Source organism: Oncorhynchus clarkii, chromosome 16, assembly GCF_045791955.1.
Source record: "Oncorhynchus clarkii lewisi isolate Uvic-CL-2024 chromosome 16, UVic_Ocla_1.0, whole genome shotgun sequence".
Classification (NCBI taxonomy): Eukaryota; Metazoa; Chordata; class Actinopteri; order Salmoniformes; family Salmonidae; genus Oncorhynchus; species Oncorhynchus clarkii.
This window is the reverse complement of record NC_092162.1, coordinates 12,849,764-12,869,948: the sequence shown is the minus strand read 5'-3', so window position 1 is coordinate 12,869,948 and position 20,185 is coordinate 12,849,764. Positions and strand designations below refer to the sequence as shown.

The 20,185-nt window shown below is 40.6% G+C and overlaps 2 protein-coding genes across 3 annotated transcripts; one reads left to right on the top strand and one right to left on the bottom strand.

Moving 5' to 3' along the window:
• Positions 1-577: 577 nt before the first annotated feature.
• LOC139367457 (5-hydroxytryptamine receptor 7-like) lies at positions 578-2,500 on the bottom strand. Its single transcript, XM_071105670.1, has 2 exons — positions 2,019-2,500; positions 578-1,334 (listed from the first exon to the last, which is right to left on the bottom strand). Exons 1-2 carry the CDS (start codon positions 2,498-2,500, stop codon positions 578-580), a joined length of 1,239 nt encoding a protein of 412 aa, XP_070961771.1.
• A 1,849-nt stretch (positions 2,501-4,349) lies between these two features.
• Positions 4,350-19,260, top strand: LOC139367982 (pantothenate kinase 1-like). 2 transcript variants are annotated; one of them, XM_071106433.1, is made up of 7 exons: positions 4,350-4,907; positions 8,608-8,954; positions 9,275-9,534; positions 10,097-10,273; positions 10,365-10,488; positions 12,023-12,148; positions 14,460-16,302. In XM_071106433.1, exons 1-7 carry the CDS (start codon positions 4,583-4,585, stop codon positions 14,517-14,519), a joined length of 1,419 nt encoding a protein of 472 aa, XP_070962534.1. In that variant the 5' UTR covers positions 4,350-4,582; the 3' UTR covers positions 14,520-16,302. The 2 variants fall into 2 exon arrangements, with proteins under 2 accessions (XP_070962534.1, XP_070962535.1); XM_071106434.1 differs by lacking the exon at positions 4,350-4,907 and adding an exon at positions 5,661-5,911 and having other exon boundaries at positions 14,460-19,260.
• The last annotated feature ends 925 nt before the right edge of the window (positions 19,261-20,185 follow it).

Genomic DNA, 20,185 nt, shown 5'->3' with positions numbered 1-20,185 from the left:
ACACAAACTTTATGCATCGAGTGTGATTTTCAATTTCAAGTACCAAATACACAGTGATATATCTAACAAAATAACATGACGGTGTCATTTGTCCTACCACAGCCATAGCCTATTATTTGTCCTCTCATCCAATACATCAGAGTGTGCCATGCTATCTAAAAATGTTCTCTGCATTTCACCCGTCATCTAACATTTAATTTCTGACAGCGTGCACTAAAATGCAGAAGAACAGCCATTCAGAATGCCTATCAGAACACTCGATTGAAAATAAATGATTGAAGGAAGATTGTAATCTGACGCTTGGTTTGGGTCTGTCCCAATAACCTGACAAAATGTGGAGCTAATGTTCTTGTGTGTGCCAGGTGTGAACAATAATAACAGTTATTTTCTATACATTTATATAGCCTTCCTCTACTCATGAACTGAATAGGATTCCTCAGTCTAGAGCAATGTTTGCTGACTGGTCCAGAGGGTTATCTGCCTCAATTTAGTCAAATGTCAAATACAATTTTTCATCCAAACCATAGCTTGCCGGTCTCTGTGAGTAAAACGAGAAGTTTAAGAAACACTGTTCTAGCTAGATCACCAGATCTGGTCTCTCAGCCAGTTTGAGGGCCTCGTGCATGCTGGCGGCGGAGAGTTTGCGGTTGATGTTCCTGTACCTGCAGAGTAGGATGTTACGGTAGGTGGTCCTCAGGTCCCTGTTGAAGAAGGCGTAGATGAAGGGGTTGATGAGGGAGTTGGCGTAGCCCAGCCAGAGCAGGAACCTCTCCACCCAGAGGGGAACACAGCTACACTCTGGCCCGCAGATGAAGGGCCTGGCCGTGGACAGAAGGAAGAAGGGCAGCCAACAGACGGAGAAGGCCCCCACCACGATGCCCAGGGTGGCGGCCGCCTTCTGTTCCCGTTTGAAGATGGAGATGTTCTTCCTGTCGTTCTTCAGCAGACGAGAGAAACTGGCACACTCCTCTACCTCCTTCTGGAGCTTAAAGGCCGCGGCCACGCAGTCAACACTGTTGCATTCGTCCTCCACCTTGGGAAAGCCTTGGATGGTGTGCTTGGCGGCACTCACCTTGGCCGCTCGGTAGATGTTGTAGTACATCATCAACATCACCGACATGGGGATGTAGAACGCGACGGCGGTGGAATAGATAGTGTAGCCCACGTCCTGGCTGATTAGACACACCTTGTCGTCGTTGACGTTCTGGGCCCAGCCGAACAACGGGGGAAGGGTGATGGAGGCCGACAGCAGCCACACAGACAGAACTATTTTGGCCATGCATCTCCCACTCTGTCGCACAGGGTAGGTCAAGGGTTTAGTTATGCCTAGGTACCTGTAACGGCAAAGAGATTTGTTTTAAATATTGAGAAGTCTCCGATGGAAGTAATATGATTGACAAAGTAATCACAGGATAGTATAGATTCCTCAAACTCAACTATGGACCTTGAAGCTGATTAGAGGGAAACAATGAAAGAACACAGTGAAGCCAGTTCCCTCTAATCGGGGACGGACTTACCTGGGCCACCAGGTGGGTGCAATTATTTATCAGATAGACCAGAAAACCAGCAGGCTTTGGACCTCGTAGGGCAAGAGTTGAATACCCCTGGTATACTGTAGATCAAAGGGTGGCCAACCATCTTCCTGCTGCAGTGCAGGCTTTTGCTCCAGCCCTTCTCTAACGCACCTGATCATGCTAATCAAGGATCTGATGAGCAGGTGTGTTAGAGCAGGGCTACAGTAAAAACCTGCACCTTCCCCCAGCCCAGAAACTCAAGAGGAGGGTTGGCCACCCCTGGTATAGGGTTGACAGGGTTGGTATAGATACAATAATCCATTCTCAATGTTTCCTCAATGGTTGAAAAAAAACAACATAGGCAAGTCTGTTCATTGGTGCTAATTGCTGTTGACTTTTCTTATGAGACTAACCTGGATAAATAATGGTTTGGGGAAAGACAAAAAGAAGAACATTTGCAATTTATTGGTTTTATTAGGGAGTCGAGACTGCATCTTGACTCACCTGTCTATGCTTATTACACACAGGGTCATGATTGATGCAGTGCAACACATCACGTCCATGGCAATAAAAACGTTGCAGAACACCTGTCCGAAGATCCACTGTCCCCCGATGAGGTCCGTGATGCTGACAAAAGGCATCACCGCCACGGCTATAGACAGGTCCGCGACCGCCAGGGAGACGATGAGATAATTGGAGGGCTGCTTCAGCTTCTTCACAAAGCACACGGATATCACCACAAGTAAGTTACCGCAAATGGTGAGCAAAGTGAGCACAGTGAGAACTCCTCCGATAAGAACCTTCTCCACATTCCCGTGGCTGAGAATCTGCATCCCGCATGTCGTGTCATTTTCCGTGGGGCTCAGAATTGGCAAAGTTGCAGTGGTTGTTTGGTGCGCCCTCAGCAGACGCAGATCCATCTCCGCTGTAGTCATACTGGTCCTGGCAAGTTCCTTCATCAGGTCTTTGGTCAAAGATGATCTCATGAGATTAATAAGATTTAATTGGTTCCATTCTTATATATTAATCCGTTATTAATAATGCATTGGGAATCCATCAATGCACAATGATTATTCCCCCCAACTTCATTGATTCATTAGTCTTTTCCATAATTTCTCCAAATTACCAGTCCCTGTAGTACCCTTATCCATGCAGCGGCGCCAAGGCAGCAGGTTAATGGGATAGAGTAAATTAATAGGATAAACAGACTCCGGTTAACAAGCTTGGTTTGTGATACATTGTAAAATGTAAGGCTGTTCAATGGTGACCATCGCACGAGTGGCTAGCGCAGCAAAGAACTCTGGAAATGTTGTATCGGCTAGACTGGAGGGAAATTATACCGGGATGACGTCAGAAGAACCCGCAGAGGTGTAGGCTAGCCTAGTTAATCGTCGCCACAAAGTCATAATTATGGCTAAACCCCTTCTATTTCTACAATTTCTCTTCTTATAATCAGATTTTTAACCTAACCTTAACCCCAACCTTATCCACACAGCTAACCTTATGCCTAACACAAACCTTAAATTAAGACCATGAATTTTTGGGATATAGACAATTTTGACTTTGTGGCTGTGCTAACTAGTGGCAAACAGTCTAGTTGGAAATTATTCTATAAATATAAAGCATATGCATATCACAGAAGTTTATATTTTATTTTGGTTTTTAGAACGGAGCAACACCTTGTTGCCATTATTTTACCAATTGTAGCTAGTGTTTATGTGTGCATGCATGTGTGTGAGAGAGGGGGAGAGAGAGATTATTTACTGTTAACTGTTGACTTTTTATTGTTTATTTCACTTTTCTTTATCCATTTCACTTGCTTTGGCAATGTAAACATATGTTTCCCATGCCAACAAAGCCCCTTGAATTGAATTTAATTGAGAGAGATCGCGAGAGTATCAGATTTATGCACTTTGGCGCCATCCTGAGGCTTTATTATAGGTCAAAATGTTTTTACAATATCCAAATTTTTTCACACAGTCAAATAGTGATTTTATTATATTTAGGATTGATATATTTACATGACAAGGGGCGTAATCTTAAAGTGGCAATCTGTAGTTGCGGCATACATTTTGGGGGGATTTATAGATGAATGATATAGGCCTACTAATTGATTCTTGGAGAATATAATTTAGAAATGCCTAATTAATTTAGTTAAACTGTCATACTCCATCAGAAGCCAAAATATAAGATGGTTATATTCCAATGTTTGTAAACAAAGTAAATCTACACAAACACTGTATAGCCTCATACCATGGTTAAAACTATAATTGTGATATAACGGATGGTCTTCCCTCAGATTTTTACCGAAACAGGCTTTGTTATTGTTATTGTCTGCGGATTGCCACTTTAAAGACTTCAGAAATGTGAGCTAGCTATTTTGTCTATTTATGTTTTAGAATTTTTTTTAACTGGGAAACCCCTGTGTCTTTATTAGGCTAATCTCTCGTGGACAGATTCTCTTGGACAGATTATATTTTCGCGAGAGAGTTTTGCTTCTGAGTAACCGATATAATTATTAAGCCTACTTGTAGGTAGACTACAATGTTGCCTATTGTAATGATACGTGTTACATTGTTCCTATTAGGCCTACAGTGTAACAATGCAATTAATTAGCCCAGTTCTTGATAAACTACACTACAAGATAATTACACAGTAGGCTAATAAACTGTCAATTTTGCCCAGTCAATTCATGTGTAACAGTTCATGTGTAACTTCAACTGATTTGGACCATGGGAGATGGCAATAAGAGAAGTTTAAAAATGTAATTATTTGGAGGATCTACGAAACAAACTGTACAATGACGTAGGCTGCCGGCTGTTTAACTCGGAAGCTGCTGCAGGAGATGAGCATGAAGAAGCCAAATGAACGACAGTGACCTCAGCCGAACGTCCTAGCAGTTGTTGCATTGTTCCACTATCCACTTCGACCCAAGGGCCATCATTATTTTCTGTCGCAATAGATATTTACCAAATAGCCTGACATCGGTCCTTTTGAAGAAACATCGCGGAGGAAAGCGGATCAATTGTCTGAAACTGCCCGCTAGTGCTTTCCCTGCGCCCCAAAAAATGGATAACGCTAATGGCAAAGCATCGGATCAGAAAATAACAGGCGTTTGCCAAGATAATGGTTTGACAAATGGATTCCATCCTACACAAACTGGCAACGGGAGCTGCAGTGCCTTATGTTCAAATGGAACCAGTACCAGTGGCGGGTGTTGTATTGGTAGTAGTAGTAGTAGTAGTAGTAGTAGTGCTGCTGGTGGTAGTGGACATAATGGAATTGAACATTTCCACGATCTTCAGTACCAGGAAGACGTCCATAATAATGGGTCGCCTCCAAAGCGGTGTAGACTCAGAAGAAGAATGGATTCTGGCAAAAAGAGTAGACCGCGTAAGTAGAATACCATTTTAATACAATGTTTCAGCCTCAATGCTAACTGTCATGTCGGCTGTACACATTCGGTCAAGTCTGCCTACACTTTCTAAGCATCCTCTCATAAATGTCAAGCACAGCAGGGTTTTCTGTCAATGCATTGATTGCACATAATTCGGTGTTTCCGATATTACACATCGAAAGTGAAGATCGCCTGGATTTTCTATGGTGACATGTCTCTTTTCATGAAACAATGAACCAGTCAGACTTGCTGCTGCATGATAGAATATCGCTTTGTGTTGCAAAGCTTTGCCAAGAATGTCAACAAGCAAGCCTAACCGCCCAATTCACCAATGTATACTGCTTCTGTAACGAATAATCGGCATGTCGGCCTATGTTTGTGGAGAAATCATTTGAAGGCCTATTCCTGTATCCTCAAACTACATTCTAGCTATTTCTAAGAAATGCACAAATAATAAGAATCAAGAACCATAAATAAGTAATTCTGTATTGTTTATAAACATGTTTATCATATACTAATACGACAATCATATTGTTTGACACAATGTAACACTCCCGGTAATAGAACATGAGGTGTATCCTCCCTCCCCCCTTGCTATTGTGAGATCTTTGATGTTATCCGTTGAACCGTTTCATTGGTCGTTTCAAAGTCAGGAGGTGTGTTGAAATCGCTGCTGATATGAGAGCCAACTCCCCTTGACCAATCAGTCGACAGTACTTGCTTAATAAGGGGGGTTGGCTGAAGAAACTAACAGAGCAGCCAGCTTTATTAACAGCACAGTATGTTTCTCTGTTTCCACTATAACACTGTAAAACAAGTTTGTCACTCACCATGTCAGTTAAGTGTAGCCTGCTTTATTGCTGCGACGACATTATGCCACAATGCAATAGGGCTGATTGAGTGATACTACTACTTATAGCCCAAGTCTTGGATTGAAGTTTCTTTGACCATAAGCACTTTGACCTGAGGATCACAATGAAGCTTATTGTTAAAAAACCAGGTAAGAGTTTATACTGTATTGTATTTTAAAGGGCTGAAATGTACTTATTTACTTACTTTTATTTGCATATTAACATCTCTTGCTACCTTGGCTGAATCAAATCTCAGTGGACAAACAGCAATTTTCCTAATTTCTTGAATATTGCAATGCTATACACTTTGGGCGTGCTTCTGGAACGATTTGGCTGGTTTATTATCTGTGTGGTGAATGCATGTAGCTCAACCATTAGTCCAAGAAGTTGCTACACTATGCTGGCTTGTCTGTGTTCCTCTGGGCACTGTTCAAATATGTCTGGAATCCAAACAGACAGCTTCTATTATATCATTGAATAGTAGTGATTGTGAACAAGAGCTGCAAGTTGATAAAATGCACTTGGCATGAAGACAAATACACATGTTTTCCCTCCAGCAGATGAGGCTGGTGGGAGGAGCTATAGGAGGACGGGCTCATTGTAATGGCTGGAATGGAATCAATGGAACAGTCGATCGGGGTTTCCATATGTTTGATATCGTTCCAATTATTCCATTACAGCCATTTCAATGAGCCTGTCCTCCTATAGCTCCTCCCTCCAGCCTCCTCTGCCCTCCAGTATGATCAATCGAATAAGCATAATATGCTTTGCTGATGTCGGCTTATTGGTAGTTCCCCTTATATGCAACAAACTGAATAGCAAATGGAGTTATGCTGTGCCAGTCACTCAACTATGAAAATATATGGTGTTAAATCCTTGACTTTTGTTGCACATTAATGTTAGGCTACTGTTAGGCTCTACTCTGACTAGCTGCTGAGAACTTTGCTCTCTGGGTGGGGGAATAAACACACCTTTCACCTATAAGTGCTGCCAGTCACGGTGCCCTGGCTTCCAGGGCCCAGATTCACAAATCCTTCTGAGGAAAACATTTATTCTTAACTGTTATTTTTTCCTTAACTATAGACTTAAGAAGAAAGATAAGCAAAGTTGCTATTCCTCAAAAAGGTTATTGGAAATGTACTTGCACTATTTCTTATTTTTCTCCTTAAGCAAAAAGTTAAGAAGAAATCAGATTCTTGAAAATAAGTTATTGGAAATGTTGTTAATTCCAAGATAGCTAAACCCTTGTCTTAAACTCAGGGCAGTGAGAAAAAAGCTAATGAAAGCAATTGAACATGTTTAATTCAATCACATACTTCATCTGTAAATTTCAGCATGGATTATTTTAAACGCAAGAACATGTTTTAGAACAGTAATCTCAGTAAGACAAATGCTAGTATGATTGCCATTGCTAGCTAGATAGCTAGCTAAAATGGTTGCCTAGCAACACACATCTTAAGAAGATTTGTAAGAGATATTTGAGATTGTAAGAAAATCATAAAATCTTAAGATATTGTTGAGGAATTGAGATCACAAACTATCTAATTAACTTCTTTTTGTTTCTTAGGAACTTTTTAACGTTTTTACGTAAGAAGTGTTTTGTGAATCTGGGCCCTGGTTACAGCCCTGGGCCCCCGATTCACTTAACCTTATTAAGAAGAATTGTCTTAATTAACTGTCGTTTTTTCTTCAACTATAGACTTAAGAAGAAAGTTAAGCAAGTTGCTATTCCTCAAAAAGGTTATTGGAAATGTCATTGCGCTATTTCTTATGTTTCAAAAAGTTAAGAAGAAATCAGAAAATAAAGTTATTGGAAATGTTGTTAATTCCAAGATAACTAAACCCTTGTCTTAAACTCAGGGCAGTGAGAGAAAAAGCTCATGAAAGCAATTGAGACTGGGCTCAGACATTAACTGAGGAGTGGCATAAATGGAAACATTCAGTCAAATACCTCCTCTGTAAAATGACAGTGAAATCATTGCAAAGCAAGATCTGTCTGTAGCACCGCTGACCGATGTATTGAAATCGGGTGATTAAGTCAGTAAAGATTCCAGAGTATATACTAGAAATTGATTGTCCAACCCAGATTGCACCACCATTACACCTCTGATATCAACAATTACATCTCAAATTGGACTATTTCAAGCACCCAAGAATGTCTTTTGGTTACAGTTTTTCTGTAGCTTTGCACAGAGTTGAATGTAACCAGTCTGGTTTGTGGAATGAGCCATAAGGGACTTTACACCCCTCTGTCAAATGAAGTGCTATTGATTGAAAAGCCAGGGGGAAGAAACCAGTTTGCCTGCCTGTGTATTGACTACATACAGTATTCATTGTACTGTACAATCAGTAGTAAATTGAGGGTTGGGCAGACTCTCCAGGCAATCTTCTCTCCATGCTGGTGTTTCCATGGCAACAAAGCCCTCAGCTTTTGTTGCAGAATGAACACACTGCTGTGAATTTGAGGACCCCCTTCCTCTCCTCTCCCTTCCTCCCCTCTCCCTCCCTTCCTCCCTCTCTCCAAAAAAGAGAGGAACATGTCAGTGATCGCTTATAAGAAGACATGATGTGTGCATAGTATGACATGATGGTTTCGTCTTCAATGAAATCAAGTTAGAAAATGCAACATAGGTCTGCACGGTTGATTGGTTGGCCTGACCTATATGGGGCAATAGTTTAGTTGTGACAGACAGAACACTAGAGCCCTCTCTTTTGAGAGCTTGTGTATCCATTTGTTGAAAGATAATTTAGCATTACTTCTAAAGAGCTAAACAGTACTTTTCTACAGACAAAGGTGACTAAGCTCCAATTCATCTCTTAAAATACATTTTGTTTTCTATTCCAGCCTTCCCCTGGTTTGGGATGGACATCGGCGGCACTCTGGTGAAGCTGGTCTACTTCGAGCCCAAGGACTTCACGTCGGAGGAGGAGGAGGTGGAGAGCCTGAAGAGCATCCGCCACTTCCTGACCTCCAACGTGGCCTACGGCAACACGGGAATCCGCGACGTCCACCTGGAGCTCAAGAACCTAACCATGTGCGGCCGGAAGGGTAACCTGCACTTCATCCGCTTCCCCACCCAGGACATGCTGGGCTTCATCCAGATGGGCCGAGATAAGAACTTCTCCAGCCTGCACACCACACTCTGCGCCACTGGCGGAGGGGCCTACAAGTTTGAGGACGACTTTAGGACGGTGTGTGATGGTTGGAAGAACTTTTGGCTGTTGCCAGACAGGGAGACTGACTGATAGTGACAGACGATGTGTATTTGTTTATTGCATGTTATTACATGTGTCATTAGTCAGTTAAAGATTGCGTGGCATGATCATTGACGGCAGCATGGTTTCTCATGTGATTAGATGAGAGTTGATGTATGTGGTTGGTTCAGACTCGCCTGGTCTAGTTACAGACAGCTCATGCTCAAAGTTGGAGCAGTTACCATTGCATATCAAAACCACTCCAGTTTCTACTCCTGCCCTATAGTCTTATACATCTTCTGCTTTCCATCTCCCAGATCGCCAACCTAAAGCTCCAGAAGCTGGATGAACTGGACTGTCTCATCCAGGGTCTTCTCTATGTGGACTCAGTAGGGTTCAATGGCCATCCAGAGTGCTACTTTTTCGAGAACCCCTCCGACCCCGAGAGTGAGAACTGTGTCAAGAAAACGTGTTGCCTTGACAACCCCTTCCCCATGTTGTTGGTAAACATTGGCTCAGGCGTTAGCATGCTGGCAGTCTATTCGAAGGACAACTACAAACGGGTCACAGGCACCAGGTAAACAAATGTAATCTGTTGCTTCTAGGTAAACCAAGGTAATCATGTCATTCAATGTCATGATAGCTGTATGTATTTGATCTGATAACACAGTTCTGTCACAATACCTTTGCTCGCATCCTTCTGTATTCGATGTATTCATGTTTTGAGTGTAGATAAGTTACCATGGTTCCTAACGTAGACAAAATAACAAAACAACTGTGAAAAAACTGGTTGAATCAATGTTGTTTCCATGTAATTTCAACAAAAAATTCATTGTTTTTATATAATCTTATTTATCGTTGAATCAAAGTGGAAAAATGCATGGATTTGAAAAAAGTCATCAAAGTAAGGGGATTTTAGAATTTTGTTTTTTCACCAAACTTCTACCTAAATCCAATGACACAGTGTCATTTTTTGTTTTGTTTTCACGTTGAATTCACATTAGTTGACAACTCAACCAAATGTAAACCAAAACTAGATGTAGAAATGATGTCTGTGCCCAGTGGGTTGTTTCCTGCAAGCTAAACAGATGTGCACAACCCATAGAGTAGAAGCTCACATAATTGCCTGTCCCCCACAGTTTGGGAGGTGGGACGTTCCTAGGCCTATGCTGCTTGCTGACTGGCTGCGAGACATTTGAGGAGGCCCTGGAAATGGCGGCAAAGGGGGACAGCAGCAACGTGGACAAACTGGTGAAGGACATCTATGGAGGAGACTATGAACGCTTCGGTCTCCAGGGGTCTACTGTTGCATCTAGGTGAAGTTTAAGTTAACTAATACCTCAAGTAGACGTATGCTTTGAAAACAGAGTATTATGGAAACTAACCCAATTCGTTAATTTATTGCAGTTTTGGTCATATGATGAGCAAGGAGAAGCGTGACAGCATCAGTAAGGAGGACCTAGCCCGAGCCACTCTCGTCACCATCACCAACAACATTGGCTCTATTGCTCGTATGTGTGCGGTTAATGAGGTACAAAGGCAAAGGTTGTTGTCACATCAGCAATCAAATTCCGTTTAACTTGGTTGAGTCATTCTAATAGTGTGACGATACACGTAACTGAAAAGAATAATGGAAACACTTTGTTGGTGTTTCTTTTATTTTGTTAGTTACCTGTAGCACACTGGGGTGTGACAGAAGGGTTCAAGTTCTCACAAAGTTATTTTCTGTCATCATAAAACAAAGGAGTGAAGTGGACAGCCAGTGTGATGGATGATGGGAATGGACTCTGTGTGCTTTCAGCTTCTTTACAGTGTTGCCTTGTGGCATGGAGATCAAGCAGCATTGTACAGGGCTATCAAAGCACACAGAACAACAACAGTAAGCTTTCTGACACAAATCAAGAGTTTGGGACTATAAGTTTCTATCTACATTTTTGTCAAAATGTACTTTTTGACATAGCCTTGTTCTGTATGATGTTCTCTACCTACAGTATATGGTGCTCTAAATAGATCATTTCATGTTGTTAAGTTCAAAAGGATACAAGATAAAATTGCCGACACCATTCAAACCAATGAGGTTTCGGAACATTAAAGCCAATTATCTCAGAATCATCTTTTTGCAGATATAACCTTAGGGGGGGGGGGATTTTCTGAGCTCTGGTGCATTTAACCCATTAGATCGGTGTGTTTGGACTGGTGTGAACACCATCCACACTCGCGAGCACACTAAATAGCGCACTAAACAACGCACCGTGGTTCGCTCAAAAAGGGTGGTCTCGGTCCGATTCAATTCGTACTGTGGTGCAGTTCACTGCAAGATTATCTTCCCCTTTGAGCAACCCCATTGTAATGTTTTGAGTGCAATGTACACAAGTGTACATTTGATTCAGCTTTCTAGCTACTTATGCATGTAGAGAACAGTGTATGAATTGGAGGAAGTCTTACGACTTCCCTGCACAGTACACCACTTTTTTGCTTTGGTGGATTGTTATTTAGAATGAGCAGTCTTGTCATTCTGGCAGCCCCGTAACTATGTAATTAACAGAAGTTGAGCCGTTCGTTATTGGCTACTGCTCAACCTTTCTCTCCCCTGCTGCTGAGTCACTGAAGCTTAAGATTGATTCTACTGCTGCTGCTCCTTCAGGTTTTCTCCCCTATTTCATCTTAATCATTTTATTTAACTAGGCAAGTCAGTTAAGAACAAATTATTATTTTACGATGGCCTACCCGGGCCAAACCCTATCCCGGACGACGCTGGGCCAATAGTGCGCTGCCCTTTGGGACTCCCAATCATGGCCGGTTGTGAAACAGCCCGGGATCGAACCAGGGTTTGTAGGGATACCTCTAGCACTGAGATGCAGTGCCTTAGACCGCTGTGCCACTTGGGAGCCCTAGATGGCAGTCAGACACCCATCTATGCTATTAATCTGAGAGCAAGCCCAAGGTCTTCAAACAAATATTTTTGTGGACATATCTTACTTTGAAAACATCTCATTCCATCTTGCTCTGTGAAACAGTCATTCTAAAAAAGTCTGGTTTACAAATGGTTCAATGTTGTCTTTCAGAAAATTGAAAGAGTGGTGTTTGTTGGGAATTTCCTGAGAATCAATACTGTGTCAACGAAGCTGCTTGCTTATGCCATGGATTTTTGGTCCAAAGGACAATTAAAAGCTCTCTTCTTAGAGCATGAGGTAAGTAGTTTGCGATATGGTCATATGCTCATTGGAATGCGTTGATCTAAGGGCAGTGTCACTGAGTCACTTCCCAATGCTATTATAACGTATGTGTAGTGTGAGGGATGTTTCTATGCTCGAAGGGGCCGATTCAGACTTAGGAAATCTATGCTTTTTTACACGTTTTTATTTAAGCGCTTCAAATGCGCCGAATACCTTACCGTGAAATGATTACTTACAAGCCCTTAACCACCAAGGCAGTTCAAGAAATAGAGTTAAGAAAATATTTACTAAATAAACAAAATAAAAAAGTAACACAATAAAATAACGAGGCTATATGCAGGGGTACCGGTACCGAGTCAATGTGCGGGGGTACAGGTTAGTCAAGGTAATTTGTACATGTAGGTCTGGGTAAAGTGACAATGTGATGGTATGGGTGGCCATTTGATTAATTGTTCAGCAGTCTTAGGGCTTGGCTCAGTAGTATTAAGACTGACATTGTGCAGGTGTCTAACACGCTTTGCGGGTGTGGCTCCCTTATGCCCGCTAAAAACCCTTCAACTTGCTGGCCAAAATATTTTATTTTGGAGTTTTCATTCCATAGGGTTTTCAGTCCATCTGCCTAAAGCCGTCCCTTTAAATATGGATTACCTTTAATTTGATTTTTCTCAAGACTCACAAGAATAAATTGAAAGAATGGTTCAGAATATTAGAGATCAATGAAAGAAAGCCATCTAAATATATATATATATTCCTCTCTGTTTCCGCACCAATTGGTAGATGCAAAAATACTCTGATCTTGTAGATTATTTAGGGTTTGTAAAGTATTTATGAGTAATAAAAAAAACTGGTTTGGAGAGCGTGTATGCACAAAATATATTGGTGAATCAAAAATACAGTTTGATTCTTCTTGAAACTTGCCATATTCAATTGTTTAATCCATTAAATATTGGATGGTGAAAAAAGTGTAGAATAGGGGTTGAACAATAGTTCTATAAATCTACTCTAATCATGGAACTGTGATGACAACGGTCCAGTCGTCGTGAACCGTATGGCAGGTTTAAACTGCTACGTGTGGTATATGTTCCATAATGATTCCAATAGGCTACATGTCCCAAATTATTAATTAATTATTATTATTAATATGGTGCACTATTGCTAGTGACTCTCATGAACAACCACACGGACCCGACAGAGGAAAGAAAGGTCAACTAATGATGGAATGGAAGGATGCAAAAATGTAGGCTACAAATTGAAACTAACATTAAGTGACAGTTATAAATGCATGTGGCACAGGAGGCTGCTGAGGGGCTGGAATGGAGTGAATGGAATGGTATTAAACACATGGAAATCATTTGTTTGATTAGATCGATTACCATTCCATTCCAGCCATTACTCTGAGCTCGTCTTCCCCAATTAAGGAACAACCAACCACATGTGGTATGTGGGTATTACTGACGGTGGCTACCGATAGTGGCTAATATTTAACGTGATAGGCTATAAATGGAAAACAGAATATAATTAAACATTTGAGAGTGCACAAAGGTTCAATTTGGCGCGACTTTGCTCATGTCGAAGCCCTGTGATCACGTGAACTAGGCTGCAGTAGGCTACCCATTTGGGGTGTGTCTCCAAGTTTCGTCCCTGCAAGCTAATAGGCCGTACAGTAAAAATTCTTCATGACATCACAGCATCTTATGTTGACTGTGCTTTTCAGTTCGCTGACTGGCTTCACATTTGTCTCCAGCGACCATAAGAAAATGTCGATCTGAAACAATTATCATTTATATTTACAATCCGCTTATCTGAACGGATTACTTTCTTATCAATAGCTCTTATCAATTTGTAAATTACAGTGCATGGAGAATGCTGTTATTTATATCGGGGGGGAAAAGTTTATGTTTTCCCACTTGGAAACTTTTTCATGCTTTCTTTGCGCTTAAAGGATATGGAATTATGAGGGAATTAAGTCAAGGTTATAATATGGTGTATCTGTAGACACCTTTGCCACACCTCCATTTCTGCTATCCACCTCAAACAAATACCTGGCTGGCACATGTTTCCCCATGCTTCAGTTCAAATGTCAGAATGCGTGCGTGCAGAGAGGATAGTATGTGTGAAAATAATTACGTTTAATTTATGAAAGCAGCACACTTGTTGTTTTAGTCTCCTAATTGTACCATGAAAAGGTTAAACAACAGATCATCTGCGTATGTTTGGATAGGTTACAATTGGGTGCTGAGCAGGAATCTCAAGGTTGCTGATGATAATATCCTGGTCAAATACCTGATCAGATAATGAACTGACCTGAGCCCTCTGTGTTTTTCAGGGTTATTTCGGGGCCGTCGGTGCCTTCCTGGAGCTACTGAAAATGACGGACGACCTTTAAGACGGACAGACGGATGCAGACGAAACCCTAACTCTCACCACAAGATGCTGCTGCTCTACAGTTCCGGAAAAGCCACTGACTGGCCAAAATGGTGGAAAAGCCACTGACTGGCCAAAATGGTGGAAAAGCCACTGACTGGCCAAAATGGGGAAAAGCCATTTGAATAGTTTAACTGTTTTAAGAGGTTCTGCTAATTATCCTCTTCCGCGTCTGCTGATGTTTTAGAAAACAGATTTTTAATATTATGAAAACAGGCTGGAGGAGATGAGGTTGGCATTTTGTTTGCCACTTTAAAGTAAACATGTGTGGTACTTCCTGTTTATAAAAGCCCTAACTGTATATTGTGTGCTTAAGCCAAACGCTACTGGTCCCTGATAGTATGTGTGTTTTGGGACCATATTTGTTATTTTATTTTTACAAGATGTAAGTAGCTAAATTGATCTTTAAATTAGGAGCATTAGCTTTCAACTAGCCTTCACATTTTTTTTCCCTAATCAATCATCCTAACCCGTTGTTCTGTGATATGATTTGAGATGTAATCAAATGTATTATCCTACTGTACATGGGAATAGTAAGCAGTTACTATATCAACTGCTTCTGTCAACCCATCATCTGTGGTTTGGCCAATTTGGGAAATTTTGACCATTAAGCAGTAGCTAAATTTGACATCAAATGTTGCGGGTTGATTTTGTGAAATAATACGCTGCAATACCTCAAACAGCATTTTACATAATGGATATTTTTTTATCAGTAGCAGTGGAATGACCAGTTCCCCAAATCATTCCTCTGCATTCACTTTAATGCAGTATTCTGTCTCTCCTTCCCTGTTCCATGCCTTATAATTCTGTCACTGTTTTAAGGAAACTGTTAACTTTGGGACCAAGCATTCAGTACTAAATGATCCTTAGAAACTTCACAAAGTAGATGTTCCTCAGAAAAGCCGACTCACTGACATGGACTAGCCTAGCAGGTGCGATACAAAGTGTCCTTTGTGAGTCATGAGATTCCAAACCTTTACATGAAGGAACTTTTTAAGAGTTCTAAAAAATAGTTAATTCTACAGTTCTGTTTTCATTCTCATCAAAGTGGGTGTCCATTTATGCCTGACTTCCTACCTGTAATAATCCGTATGTGTTTTATGATTGTAATTGAATATGTTTTGGATGTACTGTATTGAGTACTCTAGTCGAAAGGAGATTTGATTCTCCTACGGTATCTCTTGGTTAAATTTCATGACATTTCATGATGCCGTTTTGGTTTCAAGTGAAACTGCATAGCTGGCCTGTGAACCGCTGTGTGCTGCATACCCTTCTGCCTTCCTGCCCTCTTCAGAGGGTCCCGTGACCATCCTCCTCATCCAAACGATACATTTTAGACGCAGCCTAAATGGCACCCTATTCCCTATAGTACGATACTTTGGAACAGATCACGCTGTTCCCTATATAGTGCACTACTTTTGACCAGGGCCCATGATTTTGGTCAAAAGTAGTGCACTATATAGGGAATATGTTGCCATCTTGGACTCATACCCAGACTAACTTAGCTAACATCATACATTTTTATTTTTAATCCCAATGCAACCTGTGGGGAGTCTTCAGCTGTAAGTTCGGACAGATGTTCAAATGTGCTTTATGCTTTATTACTGTATAGAACATGGCGAATAATAATATATGTAACTCAGAGCCTGATTGAACTGGATTACTGACCTGGGCCTTGCTATATATTCAGCCGTGCTTCATTGTCGTCATTAAAACTGTTCTCTAAACTGTTTTGTCTAACCTGATGAGATGTTGAGTTTGTTGCATTCACATCCTGATGTACCGCCTTTTCCCCGTTGTGCCTATAACACTTGCTTAGTGAAGAAGGTACAGTATTTTGTGACGCGTACAGTGCCTAGTGAAAGTCTACAGTGCCTAGTGAAAGTCTACAGTGCCTAGTGATAGTCTACAGTGCCTAGTGATAGTCTACAGTGCCTAGTGAAAGTCTACAGTGCCTAGTGAAGGTCTACAGTGCCTAGTGAAAGTCTACAGTGCTTAGTGAAAGTCTACAGTGCCTAGTGAAAGTCTACAGTGCCTAGTGAAAGTCTACAGTACCTAGTGAAAGTCTACAGTGCCCAGTGAAGGTCTACAGTGCCTAGTGAAAGTCTACAGTGCCTAGTGAAAGTCTACAGTGCCTAGTGAAAGTCTACAGACCCTTGCACTGCTTTCACATTTTGCCGCCTTAAACTTGAAACTATAAAGAGATTACGTTGAGACGTTCTCCCACGGATCTACACAAGCATTTAGTTTCACCTTCAGTAGTATCTGGTAAATATGTGTATGTGACCAATACATTTGATTTTGATTTGTCTTTTTTAGCTACTTCACATTTTCAAAGTGAAAGAAAAATTTGACATTTCCTGAAATGTATTAAAAAAACGAAGTCTTGATTGCAAAGATCTTCACACGTCTAAAATACTTTTAGGAGCAAATACTTGAATGAAAAAATGACAATTTGTTGAATTAGCTCCATCTGTTTGCAAAAGTATTGGTTCTCGTGATTGAATAACAACTCCCCCTGTCTGTGTAAGGTCCCTCAGTTGGATAGTGAATGTCAAACAATGATTGAACCTCAGAGCTACCGATGAGATTTATGAGCATGTCTGGGATACATTTTTATACAGGCATAACGTAACCTTTATTTAACTAGGCAAGTCAGTTAAGAACAAATTCTTATTTACAATGACGGCCTAGGAACAGTGGGTTAACTGCCTTGTTCAGAGGCAGAACGACAGATTTTTACCTTGTCAGCATGGGGATTTGATCTAGCAACCTTGCTAGGTTACTGGCCCAACGCTGTAACCACTAGGCTACCTGTCGGGGGAGGTTAAGAAATAACTCCAAGCCACCTTATGATTACACCCCAGATCAGCTAGATGCAGGCAAGAGTGAGCAAGGCAGTATTGAATGTGTCACTGCTGTCACTTTGACTACTCCAATTTGTTTCTTGACATGCACACCTACATTATAAACGTTCATTCGTAGGCTAGGTTGTAGCAACCTCATGATGGGTATAGGGAATGGTCAAGTATGGTTGGTAGTTAGAACACTATATTGAATATGGTCTTTATAGTGGCAGCATTATATTATGGGAATATCACTGCCGGGGACTGGGGAGTTTGTCAGGATCAAAGAAACTTGAAACACTAGAATGGCTTTCCAAGAGTTGAGTGTTTCTGAGTGGCCCAGTCTCAATGCTGCCTTAAATATATTAGAAAATCAGAGTTTGTCAGGATCAAAAGAAATATGAAAGGAGCAAAGCCCAGGTAAAAAGTTAGAGCAAAACCTACCTCAGTCTTTTGAAAACCTAACCCTGGGATAGAGTTTTATTTTTAGGAACAGTTGCACAAATTTGTATGCAAAAGACACACCAGAATGGCTTTCCAAGAGGTGCTGGGTGTTCCTTAGTGGTCTAGTCTCAGTGCTGACTTAAATCTGCTTAAATATCGCTGTCCATCAATTACCATGTCCATCAATGACTCCCAACAAAACTGACTGAGCTTGAGCAATATTGACAAAAACAATGAAAATACATGTATGTTGCCCTAAAAGTTGTGCAAAGTTGGTGGAATCTAATTCAAACTGATTCACTGTAATTGCTGCTAAAAGTGCTTCCACCAATTATGAAATCTGGAGTGTGAAGACCTACGCAGTCAAAAGACCTTTGTTTTCTTATTTAGTATTAATTTAGAAAATGTATATCTTTTTTTGTGGAGTAGGTTGTGTAAAACTGTGGAGAAGGTTGTGTAGATCAGTAGGAGAAAAATCTAATTGAATCATTTTTTACATAAAAAATTGAAGGCAGCAAAATGTAAAAACTGTGCAAGGGGTGTGTAGACTTTCACCAGGCTCTGTATATTACTACGTATAGCGTACTCACTGAACTGTATATCAGAGACTTGCACATGGACTTTGGCATTCCTGTACGACCCTGAGCGACCACTTTAACTTCCAAATGTCATGGGATGCCTTTGATTATAGAGACTAGGCATAACCTCTGATTGACCACTGAAACCTCCGGTAGTCCAGCCTCCATTTTGTTCTGACTTCACTTTGTTATGTTATGGAGTGAGTGATCCTTTTGGGTGTGGCACGTTATGTCAACAGTGTTTTATGATGTGTGTGTGCACCCGTGGGGTTGGGGAGTAACTGATTACATGCAATCAGTTACATGTAATCTGATTACAAACAAATCTGTAACTGTAATCAGTTACGTTACCAGCAAAAATATTGTAATCAGATTACAGATACTTTTGAGAAACTGGATGATTACTTATTGGATTACTTTTAAATTCAAGAAAGGAGTTTTGCAAAAATAAAAAAATGATAGCTTTCTGTTTTCTCAATGACATTCAATTCAGCAATGAAAAAGGGTGCAAATTTAAGTTTGTTCCACCTGAGCGAGTCTGACCACAAGTCAGAGACCACTATGATAACACACCAAATGCTTTTGATGGATCCTTTTTGTCTTCTTCTAATGCCTCTTAAGGTCAGATCAGATTCCGTTACTGAGTTTGGGTAACTAGTAACTGTAACGGACTACATTTAGAAAGTAACCTTCCCAAGCATGTGTGTGCGCACGTGTGTGCAGGTGTGTTTTTGTGTTGGAGAGGTCTGCGTGTGCCTGAGAGCCTCTTGAAACCTTTTTTGTTGTTGAGCATTTGCACAAGCACACCCATTGTGTAATAAAGTATTTACTAAAATAATAACGTTTCCTTTCGTTTTTCCCAGTATGTCAAAACATGACTATTACAGCCCCCTCCCAAAGGAATTTGGGGGCTAAGGAATGTGCTATCTTATTGTTTGTAACAAGTACTAAGATGAATTAAGGTGTTGTACAGTATGTGGGGTTGTTTGTGAATGGAAATTTGAACGGGTTAACTCAGCTTCAGCTATGAGAATTTAGAGAATGTATCTGAGAATGTATCTTTTGCAATCCATCTTGACATACCATGCAGATAGCCTACATTGGTAAAGACACTCTTCCTGTGTTTTCATGTTACATACGTATTGTGGCTCTGTTGAATAAACAAAACATCTGGTAAAAATGTTTGAATTATGCAAAATGTAAATCAATATGAGCACTTATTGTTTGTTTTCATTTAAAGAGATTATTCTGTTCCACAAAATTATGTATATAAAATGGTGTACTGTATTCACATGATTTTGAAATAAATCTAACCATTAATGTTCCTAAAGACATATTAGGAGGATATAACCATACCGGTTGCTTGTACATAATGTTAACTCGCAGGCCTTACAAAATGTGAGTGGTGGCTGTATTAAATTCAAATAATAGCTCTATAGGAACAAGCAAATCAAATTATTCTAAAGTTTAAAAGTTGACTGAATTGTGTTAGCGATGAAGTGGTCTTACTGAATATTGTTACACCTGGAGAAAACAGAACCAATTCCCTTGAAATGATTCCCAGTTCAATACATTATAACTTTAAATATATCTGTCACGATCGTTGTAATGAGCGGACCAAGGCGCATCATGAGTATAGTTACACATATTTTTAATCTCCGTGAAATAAACAAAACAATAAAGAAACAATGAAACGTGACGTCATGACGTGCACACAGGCAACTAAACACAAACAAGATCCCACAAAACACAGGTGGGGA

Coding starts and splice junctions, on each gene's coding strand:
- LOC139367457 (XM_071105670.1), bottom strand. CDS start 2,500: ATGAGATCATCTTTGACCAAAGACCTGATGAAGGAACTTGCCAGGACC. Junction 1,335..2,018: donor TGTGTAATAAGCATAGACAG/GTGAGTCAAGAT, acceptor TTGCCGTTACAG/GTACCTAGGCATAACTAAAC.
- LOC139367982 (XM_071106433.1), top strand. CDS start 4,583: ATGGATAACGCTAATGGCAAAGCATCGGATCAGAAAATAACAGGCGTT. Junction 4,908..8,607: donor TGGCAAAAAGAGTAGACCGC/GTAAGTAGAATA, acceptor TTTCTATTCCAG/CCTTCCCCTGGTTTGGGATG. Junction 9,535..10,096: donor AAACGGGTCACAGGCACCAG/GTAAACAAATGT, acceptor TGTCCCCCACAG/TTTGGGAGGTGGGACGTTCC.